Source organism: Ovis aries, chromosome 18 (genome assembly GCF_016772045.2).
Source record: "Ovis aries strain OAR_USU_Benz2616 breed Rambouillet chromosome 18, ARS-UI_Ramb_v3.0, whole genome shotgun sequence".
Classification (NCBI taxonomy): Eukaryota; Metazoa; Chordata; class Mammalia; order Artiodactyla; family Bovidae; genus Ovis; species Ovis aries.
Window position 1 is genome coordinate 18,994,033 of NC_056071.1, and position 17,880 is coordinate 19,011,912.

At 52.7% G+C, this 17,880-nt stretch overlaps 1 protein-coding gene across 1 annotated transcript; it reads left to right on the forward strand.

The window, feature by feature from the left end:
* The first annotated feature begins 252 nt into the window (after nt 1-252).
* On the forward strand, nt 253-17,219 carry ISG20 (interferon stimulated exonuclease gene 20). The gene is made up of 4 exons (XM_027957054.3): nt 253-334; nt 626-877; nt 15,622-15,822; nt 17,006-17,219. The coding sequence occupies exons 2-4, from the start codon at nt 650-652 to the stop codon at nt 17,090-17,092; spliced, it is 516 nt and encodes a 171-aa protein (XP_027812855.1). The 5' UTR covers nt 253-334; nt 626-649; the 3' UTR covers nt 17,093-17,219.
* Nucleotides 17,220-17,880: the final 661 nt, after the last annotated feature.

The following is a 17,880-nucleotide window of genomic DNA, read 5'->3' on the forward strand; positions in this document are numbered from 1 at the left end:
TTGCAATCTACAACACTCACATCAGCCGTGTCACCGAGGAGGGGCGGGCTTGAGGGAGTAGGTGGAGGGGCAGGGGCAAAGAAAGATGGGACACCCAGACACAGAGCCAGTGGCCAGCTTCGTCAGTCCTGACTCAGGCTACGGAGCTCCCGACAGGCTGGCAGCCCTGGGAGATGAGGCAGCCCAGCCCACGTGCCTGGCCTCCGCCCCTGACTTCACTTGATAGCAAACCAGAAACTGAAACAGGGTCAGGATTCCCGGCTTGAAGTCAGAGATGAGTCACTGCTAAGAGCAACTGCAGTAGCTGAGAAAGGGGCATCAGAGAGGCAGGCAGGTGAGAGTGGGGGACAGGATGGGGGCTTCCAGACGTTTCTCCGGGGTGGTGGCCAGGGGTGGTGGTGGGAGGGGGGCATCTTGATCCCGAGGCTGCCTGCAGGACCCGGGAGAGGCCATGGGATCGCCAAGTGAAGAGGCTGGTTGGGGTGGCAAGCAGCCAGCTTCTCTCTGCGCCAGGTGGTTGTGGCGAAGGGCAGGGCAGAGGGTGTAGGCTGCCTGGGAGGTGGCTGAGGACGCCTGGGACCTCAGCCGGCCTCTCGAATGATGGCTCTCCTGCCGCCCCGTGCAGCACATCTGAGGGTCCTGGTGGAATATGGCAAGGAGCGAGGACGTGGTAGCCATGGACTGTGAGATGGTGGGGCTGGGGCCCTTCCGGGAGAGCGGCCTGGCTCGCTGCAGCCTTGTGGACTACCACGGCTCCGTGCTGTACGACAAGTTCATCCGGCCCGAGGGTGACATCACTGACTACAGGACCCCGGTCAGTGGAATCACAGCTCGGAACATGGAGGGGGCCACCCCGTTTGCCGTGGCCAGGCTGGAGGTAAGCGAAGGGCTGGATGCCAGCCGGGCCAACACGCACACGCCCACATATACACGCTCCTCTGGTGCTTCCCCTGGGTGCTGACCTGTGACCTGTAATTCCAGCCACGTCCGACTCCCCACCACCCCCGCACCAGCCAGGGCGTGAGAAACCCATTGGTGTGGCCATCGCATCCCCAAGGATCAGACATCAGACAACCGTAGGCTCGCCTCTAGGAGCAGCCTTCACGGCATCTAGTCCACCTTGCTGGTCTCATGATGGGGACACCGTCCTGCCTGATGCCCCCTGCACACTGATTTGGGGACTAGATTCCCCATTCTCTCCCCTACACTGGCTGCCTCCAGGGAGACCGGCAGGGGAAGAGGGGATGGGTGGGTTTTGGAGGCCCTTACCGGGAGGGGGCCCCTCCCTGAGCCCCCCGGGAGAGCTTGCTCCCAGACCCCCACAGGCCATCCGCTCTTCCAGGTGGGTGGGGCGTGCCAGAGCCTCCCAGTCCTCTTGCCCTCCAACTTGCGACACCTCCAGTTTACTTTCTGTTTCTCTGAATCACTCAGTGAAAAGGAAACTCAGCCTCTCTAGAAGCGGCACCAGGGTTTAGTCATTTCTGGGAAGGTGAGCTCAATTTGGGGAAGTTCAGGAAGAACACAAAGGCCCAGGGTTCACTTTAGTCCCACGCACTGCGCATGTGCGCGCTCCCTGTGCCAGAGATGAGGCCACAACAATAGCCACTGTTTCCCGAGCACTGGCTACTCAGCGGATGCTCCCCGAGTTCCATCCGGGAGCTCGTTCACGCCTCACAAAGCAGCCTGCCAGGAGCGTCCTCTGCAGCTGCTAGGTCAGGGCTAAGAGGGCCAGGTTTGAATCCTGGCTTTGCCCCTTACCTGCTAAGTGACCTTATGCAGGTTCCTTGAACTCTCTGTATCCCATTTCCCCAACGGGAGTGATAACAGTAGCAATCTCACAGGATTATTGTGAGGACTGAGAAAGGGCTTGGAAAGAGCGCCTATAGAAGTATTAAAAACCCGTTAACTAGGGACTTCCCCGGTGGTCCGGTGGTTAAGACCCTGCACTTCCGGTGTAGGGGGTGCAGGTTCAATCCTTGGTCAAGGAACAAAGATCCCACATGCTGCGTGGCATGCCCAAAACACACACACACACACACACACACACACACACACCAGAATAAACCTGTTACTTGTTAGGATTCTTCCCTTGTTCCCATATTACAGATGAGGAAATAGAGTGTCTGAACTAAATGTTGGTTTGCTAGGGCTGCGGAAACAAAGTACCACAAAGTGGTTTAGACAAGAGAAATGTCTGTTCTCACAGTTCTAGAGGCTAGAAGTTCCCAGCCAAGGTGTCAGAAGGCTCCTTCTGAGGAGGGAAAACCTGACCTGCGTCTCTCTCTTAGCCTCTGTTGGTTTGCTGGCCATCTGTTTATTTGTTCATTTATTTTGGGCTGCTCTGGGTCTTCGTTGCGGTGCACAGGCTATTCTTTCTCACTGGCGTGGAGCACAGGCTCTAGGCGCGCAGGCTTCAGTAGTTCCAGCGCCCTGGTGTGGTAGCTGCAGGCTCAATATTTGTGGCTTAGTTGCTCTGTGGCATGTGGAATCTTCCTCGACCAGGGATTGAACCCACATCCCCTGCATTGGCAGGCAGATTCTTATCCTGCTGGCCATCTTTGATGGTCCTTGGTCTGGAGAAATGTCACCCCAATCTCCGCCTTCATGTTCACGTGGCATTCTTCCTCTGTGTATGCCCCTGTACCAGATTTCCCTTTTATAAGGACACCAGTCATATTTGTTAGGGCAGTGGTTCCCAATCTTTTTGGTATCAGGGACTGGTTTCATGGAAGACAATGTTTCCATGGGGCTGGGGGGATGGTTTCAGGATGATTCAAGCTCAGTAGGGTTTACGCTCCTCTGAGAATCTAATACTACCGCTGATCTGAGAGGAGGCAGAGCTCAGGTGGTAATGTGAGTGATGGAGAGTGGCTGTAAATACAGGGGAGGCTTTGCTTGAGCCTCCTTTCACCTCCTGCTGTGTGGCCTGGTTCCTAACAGGCAACGCACTGGTAGTTGGGCACCCCTGTGTTACAGAACCAACATACTCCATTATGACATCATGACAATAACATCTTCCATGACCCATTTCCAAAAAGGTCACATTTTGAGATGGCTGGGGCTTTCAACAAGTGGATTTGAGGGGGAACATATTCAACCCATATCACTGAGTATCTCTTACAAGTTCAGATAAATAGAATGTAAAAGGCTCAAAACCTCTAGACCTGTGTGTCCAAGAGAGCATCATCTGTGACTAGTGAGCACACTGAAAGTGGCTGGTCTGAACTGAGATGTAAACATAAAATATGCACTGGATTATGAAGACCTGAATTAAAAAAAGAACCATAAAATCCCTCGATAATGTTTAACATGGAATATATGTTAAAATGATATTTTGGTATGTTAGGTTAAATAAAACATGTTGAAAGTAATTTAACCTATTTCTTTTAACTTTTAAAATATGGCTGCTGATGATTTAAAATTACACACGTGGCTCACGTTATGTTTCTTTCTATTGGACAGCAGTGTTCTAGAGTTGCTAACAGGATACTACGGAGCCCAGAGGAGCCCACAGTACATCAGGGTGGTTCTAGAAAGGCTGCTCGAGGCTGGTACTGTTTGTGGGAGGATTCAGTGCCTGCAACTCAGTGTGTCATAGGGAGCCACTGAAGGTTCTTGAGCGAGAGCATGGCAGGATCAAAATCACCGTCAGGAAAACCTGAACTGGGGTGCTGGGGAGACTGGATGGGAGTGAGGAAGGAGATGACAGTAGAGAGGAGAGTCAGAGAGACTGAGGAGCAGTTGCAAGGATCTTAGTCATCGGCAGCATCCGGAGGATGGGCAAGAAGGAACTGTTAGGACCGAGAACAAGAAGGGGAGGGCAGCACGAAGGAGAGGTGGGGCTGTTGGGGCCGATGGGAGGCCCAGGGCCCCTGCGTGGAGCTGCCCATACTCAGATCCCCACTGAGCAGTCAGGTGGGCGGCATGGCATCTCTGCTCCTCCTTCCCCGTCCCTCCCCACCCCAAGGTGGAAGAAGGGGCAGAAGAGTCCCGAGCAGGGGAGAGGAGGCGGCAGAGAAATGCAGTTCCCTGGAGGCCCTCAGGCACCGGACTGGGAGTCAGGACAGCTCGGTCCTCATCCACACTTGGTGTTGAAATGCGTTTGCTTTTCAGCTGGAGATGATGCCCTTCCGGTGTGTAACACAGAGTGCTGCCCAGAGTAGGCGCTTAATAGCCATTCAAGAGGGCTCCCCACGTGTCCCCAGTGGTAGAGAATCCGCCCACCAATTCGGGAGACGCAACAGACACAGGGTCAATCCTTGGGTCGGGAAGATGCCCTGGAGAAGGAAATGGCTACCTTTCCAGTATTCTTGCCTGGAAAATCCCAAGGACAGAGGAGCCTGGGGACTACAATCCATGGGGTTGCAAACAGTTGGACACAACTGAGCACACACACTCACACACACACACTCACAGCCGTGCCAGGAGGGAGGTGGGATTAAAGGCAGGGCAGCTCTTGGGACCCACCTTGGGGTTCGCGTTTCCTGCTCGGTCACTGGTTGGTGTGAGGTTTGGCAAGTTATTGTTGAGGCTTTCTGAGCCTCTATTGTCTCTCCAGTGAAGGAGGAGCTAGTGTGTCCTCCCTGGCCTGTGAACGCTGGGTGTGGCGATGTGGTCTGTAGTTCTAAGCACAGTGCCTGGTTCAGGGTTGACTGTCACTCCATGTGCTCCGCTCCTGGAGAGGGCAGGGCAGAAACTCAAATATTACGTCCAGTCCCCTCTGCAACTTCCCCTGAGAACCGCAGGCTTAGATTCTGGTCCTCGTTTTCTGCACAGGGTAAGCTCCCTGCTCATCTCTCCTACCCGGCTGTCAGAGGAACTTCCCCAGGCCTGGCTCAGATCACAGTCCCCACTCTCATCCCCACCCCCTGGTTCAAATACCTGCAAAGGCTGCCCGCTGCCTAGAGTCCCCCTAACCCAACATCCATGGTCCCCCAAACCCCACCTACCTACTTTTTCTGGCATCTCTCTCAGCTCAGCCATCACCCCCCAGTACTTCAGCCCTATCCCATCCCCCTCCCATTCCCCATTCCTTCCCCTAGAAATACTGCCGTCCTGGCAGGCTCAGGCTAGGGGAGTCCTGTGTGATGCTCTTCCTCTCTCCTCACCCTCCCAACCCCCGACTCTATCCACATGGGAGTCTCACCCTCCTTGCTATAGCCCACACTCTTGGCATGCAGGATCTCAATTCCCCGACCAGGGATCAAAGCCGTGCCCCTGCAGTAGAAGTGCAGAGTCCTGACCCCTGGATTGCCAGGGAAGTCCCAGAGACAGCACGCTTTAGAGCTTTCCTACCCCCCACATGGGTCTGCCTAGCTCTGCAGCTCCTGCAGGGTATCTTATCTACCCCAGGTTGGAGACTGTGCTTTGAACATAACAGGTACCCTGAGAATATTTTGGGACTGGAGTTGAACTGATTTTCAGGAGTCCTGGGGCTTACCAGGTGGCACGGATGGTAAAGAACTCGCTTGCCAATGTAGGAGAGAGACCTAAGAGATGCAGGTTCAGTCCCTGGGTTGGGAGGAAGATTCCTCGGAGGAGGGCATGGCACCCCACTTCAGTATTCTTGCCTGGTGGGCTGCAGTCCATGGGGTCACAAAGAGTTGGACACGACTGAGGTGATTTAACATGCACAGGAGTCCTGGCAGCTGCGTGGACCAGAACTGCCTCTGCCTTCATGCTGGCCTTTGCTGTCAAGATGCAGTAATACATGCAGGGGGCAGGGAGCAAGCACAGTGTCTTCAGACTTAGCTGGATGTGGGTCCAGTCCCAGCTCTGCCTCCTGATTGCCCCATGTCCTCCGGCTTGTTGCTAAACCTCTCTGTGACATAGGGGTGATGTGAGAAAGTAGCGCAGGTGTATCCAGCAAGGTGTCCAGGCCCTGTTCTAAGCACTTTCAACACACCACTACCTTTACTCCCCACCACAGCCTGGAAGGTAGTCTCATCACTCCATTTCATAGATGAGCAAACTAAGACACAAGGCTGAGCAGACTGTCCAAGGAAGGGGAGGAGCAAAGACTCCAATTCTGTCCCCGGGACTTCCTCTGCGATGTTCCAATCCTGTGATCAGTGTGTGAATCCTGTGGATTCACTTAACTGTGAATGCTAAGAGCCTGGTGGTGTTTTTCAGTCATCAAGTCGTGTTCGACTTGACCCCATGGACTGCAGGACGCCAGGCTTCCCTTGTCCCTCACTATCTCCAGGAGTTTGCCCAAGTTCATGTCCACTGAATCAATGTTGGCATCCAACCATCTCATCCTCTGTTGCCCTCTTTTCCTTCTACCTTCGATCTTTCCCAGCATGAGGGTCTTTTCCAACGAGTCGTCTGTTCTCATCAGGTGGCCAAAGTATTGGAGCTTCAGCTTCAGCATCAGTCCTTCCAGTGAATATTCAGGGTTGATTTCCTTTAGAATTGACTGGTTTGATCCCCTTGCAGTCTAGGGGACTCTCAAGAGTCTTCTCTGTGCCTGGTGTACACACAGCGTCAGTGCAGCATGAGGGTGAAGCTGAGGGACAAGGCAACTGCCATCATTTTCTATATATATATATATTTTTTTAAATTTTTATTTATTTATTTTTGACTGTGCTGGAAATTCACTGTTGCAAGGGTTTTTCTCCAGTTGCGGCGAGTGGGGTTACACTTTAGTTGCAGTGCACGGGTGAGCTCTAGGGTGAGACGGCTTCTGTAGTAGCAGCTCCCGGCTTCCAGAGCACAGTTTCAATAGGTGTGGTGTACGGGCTTAGCTGCTCTGCTGCCTGTGAGATCTTCCCAGATCAAGGATTAAACCTGTTTCCCCTGCACTAGTAGGCAGATTCTTCGCCACCGAGTCACCAGAGAAGCCCCCGTCGTTTGTTTTCATGAACGAAGACATCGAGACACATTGACCCCACTCGTCATCCTCAGTATTTTAATCCCAAAGGCCAGGCTCATAGAACCCGAGATGTATGCGGGGACTCGTCAAAGGGCAGAAGTCTATTAGCCATTTATCAGACCCACAAGGCCAGGTAACACCTCTCAGGTGAGTCGAGGTTTCTTGCAGGCATTTTCCAAAGGCGGCTCACCAACCTGTCTCTTTCTCTCATGGGAATGGCGAGTGGACCAGGCTAGCAGTGAGCCATCGACCAGGTCGTAGAAGCCAGGCGGGCTCCGATGAGCCGCTAAGCCCGCTAGCACACCTTGGACACCCAGGAGCAATGTGGCCGCAAGGCACCGAAGTTTCAAGGGGACCTCCCTCACACTGTTCTCTTTTTTAGTTTTTGTAATGGTGTTATATTGCTTTTATTTATTTATCTTAAATATTTGTTTACTTGACTGTGTTGGGTCATCGTTGCTGCACTCAGGATCTTTGCTGTCACATGTGGTATTTTTTTTGAAGGCGCACACAGGCTCTAGAGCATTCAGGGTCTGTAGTGGAGGTTGTCTGGGCTCAGTGGTTGTGGGACGTGGGCTTGGTAGCCTTGCAGCATTTGGGAGCTTAGTTCCCTGACCAGGGATCGAACCCATGTTCCCTGCATTGGAAGGCAGACTCTTAACCACTGAACCACCAGGGAAGTTCCGACACTGCTTTTATAATGCAAGGTAATTGCCTTGTTATCTTCTGACACCTGTAGGTCTGACTGTTATCTAACACAGTGGTTCTCAGTGCACCGTGATTTTGCCCCCAAGGGGACATTTTTAGCAACATCTGGAGGCGTTTCTGATTGTCGTAAGTGAGGCGGGGAAAACTGTCAGTGATATCCAATGGCTTGAGGCTAGAGATGGTGTTAGACATCCTACAACACACAGAACACACACTCACAACAAAGAAGTATCGGGCCCCAAATGTTAGTAGTTCCAAGCTTGAGAACCCTGGTCTACAGAGAGCCCCATAAGCCAGGCTGTCAGCATAGGAGGGAACCTGTGGGGAGACCGAGGTCCAGAGAGGGGCAGTGACTTGCTAAGGACACACAGCAGGCTGGGTTACAGCTCAGTGCCCAGATTCAGAGCTCTCACCTGACAGGTCAATGCTCTTTTTTTAAATGAAATATTTATTTATTTGGCTGCCTTGGCTCTGAGTCGAGACACACGACTCTTCATTGTGGTGCATGGTCGTCTCTCTGGTTCTGGCTCGCAGGCTTGGTTGCCCCTCAGCACGTGGAATCTTAGCTGCCCAACCAGGGATGGAACCCACGTTCCCCGCACTAGAAGGCAGATTCTTAACCACTGGACCAACAGGGAAGCCTGTCAACACTCTTTTAACTCATGTTTTAATCTAATGATGATGGTCAATAACTGGTAACTCACTTTTTAAAAAACCCTAAGTTTTCTATTTATTTGTCTTATTTCTGGTTGCACTGCATCTTCGTTGCTGTGTGTGGGCGTCTCGCTTCAGTGGCTTCTCTTGTTGTGTAGTGCAGGCTCTAGGCGTGGGGGCTCAGTATGGCGCATGGGCTTAGATGCTCCACGGCATGTAGGATCTTCCTGCAGCAAGGATTGAACCTGTGTCCCCTGCATTGGCAGGCAGATTCTTATCTACTGCACCACCAGGGAGTCTGTGACATACTTTTGTAAATAAATGCTCTTCTAATGTTAACCTGGTATAGTGAGTAGCATCCACCCCATGCCTGGGGTTGGAGAATGAGAATGATGCTGTGAGTTCGCACATAGAGAAGCTGAACCTTGTGAGTCATCGTAGTTTAGGTGGGAAACAGAAAGGAAGGAAGCCACGGGGGCTTGTGAGCAGAGTGGTTTCAGCTGTACCAGTGACATAGCCCTTGCCTGGGTCAAGGACCCTGCTGGGGTCCCCACACCTGGAATGTCTTTCTGGGGCTCAGCCAGGTGAAGGAGGACAACTTTGTCATCCAGGTTTTCCATGGGTTAAGCAGCCTTGTGGGAAGCAGACCCAAGCTGGGGGCCAGGACACCCGGAGAGCCTGGCAGGGGACAGGAAGAAAGAGCGGGTCCAGGGCCACTCCTGATGATCAGAGTAGGGGACCTCCACAAGGGCAGCATTCTTCAGAGTGCCTTATGATCACCTCTCCTGGCCCCAGGCATGAATGCATGGACAGATGGAAAGACGGATGCATGATGGGAGCAGCGGTCTCTGAGGGGCTGGACAGACATCAGAGCCGGCATTTCCAAACTCAGCAGATGGGAGGAATACCCTGGAACATTTGCTAATGCCTCTTCCTGGTGATGATGCTTCAGCCGGTCTCGAGTAGGGCCCCGCCCTCTTGTCTTTTAACAAGGGCCCCCGGTGATTTTTTGATCAGGCCCATCTGGGAAATACTTGGACTAGAGGGGAAACACGGTGGAAAGAGGATGCGGGCAGATTCCTGCACCTGGGCCTGTCATTCCCCTAATGAGTGGCATGGTACACACCACCCAGCACCCCCTGTCCCTGTGGGTAAGATGCTATGATAATCCCCACCTTATAGGACCCATATTCTGGAATCAGAAATCTTTACTGAGGGCTGTCATGGGTTCAGCAGTGGAAATTATTAATTAATTTTTTCTGTTATATGATATTTTATTTAGGGTTATTACATCACTTTTTTTTTTAAGTTTTTATTTTGCATTGTTCAGTTCAGTTCAGTCACTCAGTTGTGTCCATCCCTTTGCGACCCCATGAGCTGCAGCACTTCACTCCAGGCCTCCCTGTCTATCACCAACTCCCAGAGTTTATCCAAATTCATGTCCATTGAGTCAGTGATGCCATCCAACCATCCCATCCTCTGTTGTCCCCTTCTCCTGCCTTCAGTCTTTCCCAGCATCAGAGTCTTTTCAAATGAGTAGCTCTTCGCATCAGGTGGCCAAAGTATTGGAGTTTCAGCTTCAACATCAGTCCTACCAATGAACACTCAGGATTGATCTCCTTTAGGATGGACTGGTTGGATTTCCTTGCAGTCCAAGGGGCTCTCAAGAGTCTTATCCAACACCACAGTTCAAAAGCATCAATTCTTCGGTGCTCAGCTTTCTTTATAGTCCAGCTCTCACATCCATACATGACTACTGGAAAAACCATAGCCTTGACTAGACGGACCTTTGTTGACAAAGTAATGTCTCTGCTTTTGAATATGCTATCTAGGTTGGTCATAACTTTCCTTCCAAGGAGTAAGTGTCTTTTAATTTCTTGGCTGCAGTCACCATCTGTAGTGATTTTGGAGTCCCCAAAAATAAAGTCTGACACTGTTTCCACTGTTTCCCCATCTATTTGCCCTGAAGTGATGGGACCAGATACCATGATTTTCGTTTTCTGAATGTTGAGCTTTAAGCCAACTTTTTCACACTCCTCTTTCACTTTCATCAAGAGGCTTTTTAGTTCTTCACTTTCTATCATAAGGGTGGTGTCATCTGCATATCTGAGGTTATTGATATTTCTCCCATTAATCTTGATTCCAGCTTGTGGTTCATCCAGTCCAGCATTTCTCATGATGTACTCTGCATATAAGTTAAATAAGCAGGGTGACAATATACAGCCTTGACGTACTCCTTTTCCTATTTGGAACCAGTCGGTTGTTCCATGTCCACTTCTAACTGTTGCTTCCTGATCTGCATACAGATTTCTCAAGAGGCAGGTCAGGTGGTCTGGTATTCCCATCTCTCTCAGAATTTTCCACAGATTTTATATTGGGGTATAGCCAATTAATGGGACTTCCCCAGCGGCTCAGTTGGTGAAGAATCCACCTGTAATGCAGGAGACCCGGGTTTGATCCCTGGGTAGGGAAGATCTCCTGGAAGAGGGCATGGCAATGCACTCTAGTACTCTTGCCTGGAGAATCCCATGGACTGAAGTGCCTGGCAGGCTACAGTCCATAGGGTCACAAAGAGTCAGACACGACTGAGCACACACATAGCCAATTAACAAACAATGTTGTGACAGTTTCAGGTGAGCAGTGAAGGGCCTCAGCCATACACGTGTGTGTGTGCACTCAGCCGCTCAGTCATGTCTGACTCTCTGCGACCTTATAGACCATAGCCCTCCGGGTACCTCTGTCTATGGAATTTTCTAGGCAAGAATACTGGCATGGGTTGCCATTTCCTCATCCAGGGGACCTTCTAAACCCAAGGATGGAACATGCATCTCTTGTGTCTCCTTGCAGATTCTTTACCACTGAGCCACCTGGGGCTAGGAAGCCCTAGCCATTCATATATCTATTCTATTCTCCAAACAGAAATTATTAAGTTCAACTCTGAAATTAATAATACTAACACAATCCCTAGATTCTCAACAGATGGCAATAATAACAACTGTAATGATAGTGACAGGTTCAGGCAGGTCTGGACAGGGCATCTCAGCAGTCAACTCACCTGCTGTGTGACCTGGGCAAGCCTCTTACCCTCTCTGATCCTCAGCCCTCTCCACTGTAAAATGACATTAAGAACACTCTTGTTGTGAGGCCTCATGATGAGGTATGGAAAGTACCTGACCCAAAGCCAGGCAATGAGAACGGATGGATGAATGTCCCTTTCCCCCACCCCCTCCAGTTCTTTCCAGGAACCTGAGCCTCCACCCAGTGCATTGGACACATTTGCCTCATGACACTGATTCAGGGCAGGTTGGCAGCCAGCAGCTCACATAGCCCGGAGGCCCTGCCAGCTCACCTCCACACCACCCTGGATTTCCCTCTCTGCCTTGCCTCAAAAAGTCCGTGGAGCTCACCTCTCCAGGCTCTCCCTTTTCAAAGAGGGAAACTGAAACCCAGAGATGGTCCTTGACCTCCCCGAGACCACACAGCAAGTCCCAGAATCTTTGTCCTGAAGAGTTGACATCTCTCTGCTGAAGAGACGGGTCTCCTCCTTTTCCTGCCTCTTCATCCTTCTACTTCTTGTCCACTTCATGATGAGTCTCATGGTCCTGAAGGTAACCATGCCCGCCCCCCCTGTGGGGACCCTCAGGAAGTGATGAATTTCCCGGGAATACATCCCACGATGACTTGGCCCTCTTAGCCTGGGATCGGCTACTGCGGTTGACTCTGGGATGTCACAGCCCCCTCAGGGCTTGTGTGAACTAGATCTGAGTCATCTCCTAGGCAAGAAAATAGGCCCACTGCTCAGAAACATAAAAGATGTCAGCAAGGAAAGGTATGTGACCCCCAGCTGCCCAGCACAGCCACATCCCCTGGCCCTGGGCCTCGACCCATCCCCTGCGTGCTGCCCGAGCCCTTTCCTTCACACAAAGCGTCCTCCTCCAGCCTCTGCTCAGAGGTTGTGTGCCCTCATTGCTCAGGGGGCCCCCAGACCTCCAGCATCCGCACCACCTGTTAGAAAGGCAGAATCCCCCAGTCGAATCCAGATTTTGGTAAGGTTGACTAGCTGATCCCTAAGCCCAAGTGTGACAAGCACTGATGTCTCTCAGGAGTGGCCCAGCTTCATTCTTGGAGCTTTTTCTCCAGTCCCTAGGTTGGGCAGGGGTCTGTCTGGAGGAAGTGTTAGTTGCTCAGTTGTATCTGACTCTGTGTGATCCCATGGATTGTCTCCTTTATCCAGGGGATTCTCCCAGGCGAGAATATTGGAGCAGGTTGCCATTCCCTTCTCCAGGGGATCTTCCCAACTCAGGGATCAAACCCAGGTCTCCTCATTGCAGGCAGACTCTTTACCGCCTGAGCCACCATTCCCAACAAAACCTCAGTAATGGAGGGGCTGATGGTGGGATGGACCCACCCTGTCTCCAGTGCTGTGACTGTGGACAGGTCCCCTCACTTTTAAAAAAATTTACTTATTTGCCTGCATCATGTCTTAGTTGCGGCATGCAGGATTTTTGTTGCATCATCCAGGATCTATCCTTGCAGTGGGTGGTCTCTCCAGTTGACACATGCTGGCTTATTTGCTCCATAGTGTGTGAGGTCTCAGCTCCCCAGCCAGGGATCGAACCCACATCCCCTGCATTGCAGGTGGATTCTTCACTGGACTGCCAGGAAGTCACTTCTGGGAGACTCGGCTTCTCTTCTGCAAAGTGGCCACAAGGGGGAGCAAGTCAAAGGTCCCACTTGATGTCTGGGGAAGCAGCTAGAAGCAGAAGCAAGACACTGGAGGGTGTTAGCCACCTAGAGGTTCCTTTCTGGGCACAGAGGAAGAGATGAAGGCTGCTGAAGAGCTATCCAAGGTGGGCCTGAGATGGCTATGAGCTGCTGCCCAGACTGCACCTAGGACAGCTTGCCCCAAGCACCCACCCCAACCCTGTCCCTTGGAGGCCCAGGGGCAGCCAAGAGAAGGAAAGGTGACGCCTCCATGTGGCCAGTGACTGAGGCTGTCCATTTGGCCACCATGGGAAAGGAGGTGAGAACAGAAGCAAGAGGGGTGGCCTGGGCACACGGGCAGGGCACTGGGCTGGGGCACTCTCCGGGTCGACCCCTGCAGCTTGCCCAGGGTGCTGGCAGAGGCTGGGAGCAGGAGGCTCTTCCATATAACACGGTATGACAAGCAGGCACTGGAGCCATGCCCGCTGGCTTTGAGGGCTGGCCCTGCCATGAACTACCTGTGTGACTGTCCCAGTTATCGAATGATGCTTAGCAAGTCACCCCAAAACCAAGTGCTCCAAACAATGTCAGTATTTATGTCACCCACACATCTGCAATCTGGGCAGGGCTCGGACAGGGACAGCTGATCGGCTGAGGCACCTGGCCAGCCTGGGGTTGGAATCACGGGGTGGGTCACTCATCCACCTGTCGTGTGGCTGGGGCTCCTTGGGCACAACTCTGTAACTCAGGGTGGTTTCTGCAGCATGGTGGTTTCAGGGTGACTCAGGGATCCTGGGACACTGGCTCCATCGACCGGTGAGACATCAGACAGATTGGCTCATATTCAAGGTGAAGGGAATCAGATGGCATGTTTCCTTTTCTTTTAAAAATTTGGCTTATTTTTGGCTGAGCTGGATCTTCTTCATTCCTGCATCCTGAGTGGGCTTTCTCTAGTTGCGATGAGCAGGGGCTACTCTGTGGTTGTGATGCACAGGCTTCTCTTGTGGTGGAGCACGGGCTCTACACTCAGGCTTCAGCAGTTGGGGCGCCTGGGCTCAGCTGCTCTGCAGCATGTGGGATCTTCCCAGACCAGGGATCGAACCCATGTCCGCTGCATTGGCAGGCAGATTCTTAATCGCTAGACTACCAAGGAAGTCCTAGGCTCTGTCTGTTCTGAAAGGAGTGTCAAGGAATCTGCAAATATTTAAAAATCATCAGAATCACCTTGAGTAAATTACTCCACTTCTTGATAGTTCAGTGGTTTTCAACTGCAAAATTCAGTTAAACACAGCCCTCCCTCATAGCTGTACTGGTTTTCTACAGCTTTTATAACAAAACCATAGACTGGGTGGTTTAAAATAATGCAGATTTATCATCTTACGGTTCTGTGGTTCAGAAACCCAATGGGGTCTCATTCCTCTGAGACTGAAGTGTCCACAGGGCTGTATTAATTTCTGGAGCCTCTGATGTGTGTTAGGTGCTCAGTCACGTCCGACTCTTTGTGACCATGTAGACTGTAGCCCACCAGGCTCCTCTGTCCATGGACTTCTCCTGGCAAGGATACTGGAGTGGGTAGCCATTCTCTTCTCCAGGGGATCTTGCTGACCCAGGGCTCGAACCTGGGTCTCCTGCATTGTGGGTAGATTCTTTACCCTGTGAGCCACTAGGGAAACCCCGGAGAAGGCCTGATGAAGGATTCGTTTCCTTGTCCTTCCCAGCTCCTAGCTTCTTGTGTTCCTGACTCTCAGCCCCTTCCTCCACTTCCACAGCCAGAGACAGACCGTCAAGTCCTCAAGTCAGATCTCTCGGACCTTCACGTATAAGGACCTTGGGATTATGCTGGGCCCCTCTGAATCATCCAAAAACTCTCCCTAGCTTTACTTTTGGTTGCTCTGGGTCTTTGTTGCTGCATGTGGGCTTTCTTTTAGTACCTGGACTAGGGATCAAACCCGTGTCCCCTGCAGTTGAATTCTTAACCCCTGGACTACCAGAGAAGTCTCAGAAACTGCCCCTCTTTGAAGGTCATCTGATTAGCAACCTGAAGTTCATTTGCAGCTTTAATTTCCCTTTGCCATGTAACATGTTTACAGGTCCTGGGGATTAGGAAGTGGGCATCTCTGGGAGGCTATTATTCCATCTGCCACAAGAGGGTTGTTGAAAGGATTAAATAACATAATGTATGTGATGAACATCGGCGAGTGCCTGGCTCATGGGACAAACTGTTAGTCACTTACTTCTGTTCCACTCTTTGTGACCCCACGGACTGTAGCCTCCCAGGCTCCTCTGTCCATGGGATTCTCCAGGCAAGAAAAGTAGAGTGGGTTGTCATTCTCTTCTCCAGGTGATCTTCCCAACCCAGGGATAGAACCGGTCTCCTATATTAGCAGGCAGATTCTTTACTGTCTGAACCACCAGGGAAACTCCCAAGGCAACCACCAAAGAAGCTGGAATAGGCCTTTGGGCAGAACTAAACTGTTGAAGGTGATGAAGGGCCTGCTCCAGCCTCTTTCACTCCCTGAGAGATATGTCCCAAGCCCAGAGAGGGGTGGTGGTTTGCTCATGCTCACACAGCAAGTCCAGGAGGGGCTGCTCCAGGCCAGCCCCCTTGATGGCACCACGTTGTCCCAGACCCACCTGGAAGGGCCCTGGGTGACGTGTGGGGCCTGTGTCTTCCCCGCCAGATCCTGCAGGTGCTGAAGGGCAAGCTGGTGGTGGGCCACGATCTGAAGCACGACTTCAAGGCGCTGAAGGAGAACATGAGCAGCTACGCCATCTACGACACGGCCGCCGACCGGCAGCTGTGGCGTGAGGCCGGCCTGCAGTACTGCCGGCGGGTCTCCCTGCGCGTGCTGAGCCAGCGCCTCCTCGGGCGGCGCATCCAGGTGAGGGCCACCCCGTTACCTGGCGGGGGTGGGGGGCTGGCCTTCCCTGCAGGACTCTAAAGTCCCCCAGTGCCTCCAGAGCACATATGTGGCCCCAGAGATGCTCTGCTCACCCCAACTTCCCCACGTAGTCCTGAGAGGCTGTGTGCTCTGAGAAGGTGCGGGCTGCTTGTCTGGCAGGCACCGCGTCTATCTGAGCGCTGACCTGGGAAGCCTGTAGGGTGAGGCCGAGGGCCAGGGAAGGGAAGGCAGCCCATCAAGGTGATTTAGTTTGTTTTCAGGTAGGCCAGTTTCCCTGTGGGTAACTGAGGCTTCACCCTCCAGCCCACCTTGGGAAACTGTATAGTGCAGACCTCGGGTGTCCCCAGGGAGCCGCACCGATTAAACACAGAGCCCATCAGGCCGCGGCTGATACTGCTTTTGGGGTCCTAACTCTGAGCCCCAGGCGGGGGCAGGCGTGTGCTGGGAGCTCACCAGGGTGGAAGGGCCCAGGGAGGCTGGCTGGACACTAGGAGCTGCGGCCACTTGGGCTCAGCGGATGTTTAAGAAGCACCTGCTTGGGGCCAGGCTGGACCAGAGGCTGAGGACCTGGGAGAGCAAGGTCCCGCCGGCCCTTGAGAAACTCTTGGTTGAAGGGAGAGAGGCCTGTGACCTGTCCATCAACACATCTGAGCGGGGAGGGCAGGTGTCCTGAGCAGGGATGGAGGACAGGGTCAGGCAGGATACCAAGTCTGAGTGGAGGGTGCAGGTGTGTCTTAGCAGAGGAGGCAGGAGAGAGGGGCCTGGGGAGGGGAGAGCCTGAGCCCCAGTCTGCGAATTGGGGGGCAGCTTGTCTGGGGAGCAGGAATATGCAGGAGGCAGGGGATGGGCGTGAGTTTGGGCCCCTCTACAGGGCTTGTGGCACCAGGGACCGAGGACAGAGTGTCAGCTCCTGGCCTCACTGAAGAGCCCTGTTCTCAACGTGCTGAGCAAGGAGCACTCTGGAGACATCTGTGTCCATGTTCCCCAAGCAGTTCCTGTGAGAACTGCTTGAAGCCTGGCCTGCTCCAGCCACCAGCTGAGCCTGTGTATCAGGGGCTATGGAGACTCACCCTGACCCGCTTCAGCCCTGGGCTCAGGCTGTCAGCAGGGAAGGCCCGGGTCCCATGGCGCCTGGATTCATCCCCTGTCCATTCATCTGCAGGACAGCGTGCTGGGCCACAGCTCGGTGGAGGACGCCAGGGCAGCCATGGAGCTCTACCGCATCTCCAGGAGAATTCGAGAGCAGTGAGGGCTGCCCGCCTGGTGGAGTCCAGCCCCTCCCCGAGGACAAGAGGCCTTTTGTCTCTTCGGAACAAAAACTCTGTTGCTTTTGTAAAATACATTTTTAGCAATAAAATAGCTCTATATTTTCTCCACTCCCTTGGATCCTCCTCTTTTTCTTTCTTCTCTCTGAGCCGGGCATTGGTGGATCCCACCCGGCACTTGAGAGGGCAGCGAGCATGAACTGGGATGGGGGCTCAAGTGTTCCCGTCACTTAAGGGATGTCTGTGTTAAGGAGTGTCAGTTTCCTGAACGTCTCGAGTCTACGAGTCTGAGAAGAAGTCCATGTGACAATTAATACAATTAATTACCTCCACCTGCCTTTCTAGCTGCATTTATGCCCAGAAAGGGGAACGGTTTCCTGAGGATAACACCCAGGTCCAACGTCGTGCAGTAGAATAATCTGCAGAGTTGTTATTTTAATCCCTGACTGGGTCCCTCTTCAGCTTCACTGAACCAGAATCCCTGGATGTGGGGGTTGGGGTGGGGCGTGGGGGTGAGGTAGGTATCTGTTAGTATTTTGACCTCCAGAGGTGATCCTGATGCATAAGACATTCAAGTCACATAAGGTACCTTTTCATCACCCTGGTACTTGAGCATCACATGGGGGCTGCTGGGCCCCATCCCAGAGTTTCTGATTCAGCCTGGCTGGGTGGGGGAAACCCAGGAATCTGCATTCCCCACAAGTACCCCCTTGATGTCTTGTGCTGATCCAGGGACCATGCTTTGAGAAGCGCTTCCCACATCAGGCGACTG

Bases quoted from the DNA above. Each gene is read 5' to 3' on its own strand.
- ISG20 (XM_027957054.3), top strand. From the start codon at position 650: ATGGCAAGGAGCGAGGACGTGGTAGCCATGGACTGTGAGATGGTGGGG. The intron at 878-15,621 runs GTAAGCGAAGGG...CTTCCCCGCCAG, and splicing joins TTGCCGTGGCCAGGCTGGAG to ATCCTGCAGGTGCTGAAGGG. The intron at 15,823-17,005 runs GTGAGGGCCACC...ATTCATCTGCAG, and splicing joins TCCTCGGGCGGCGCATCCAG to GACAGCGTGCTGGGCCACAG.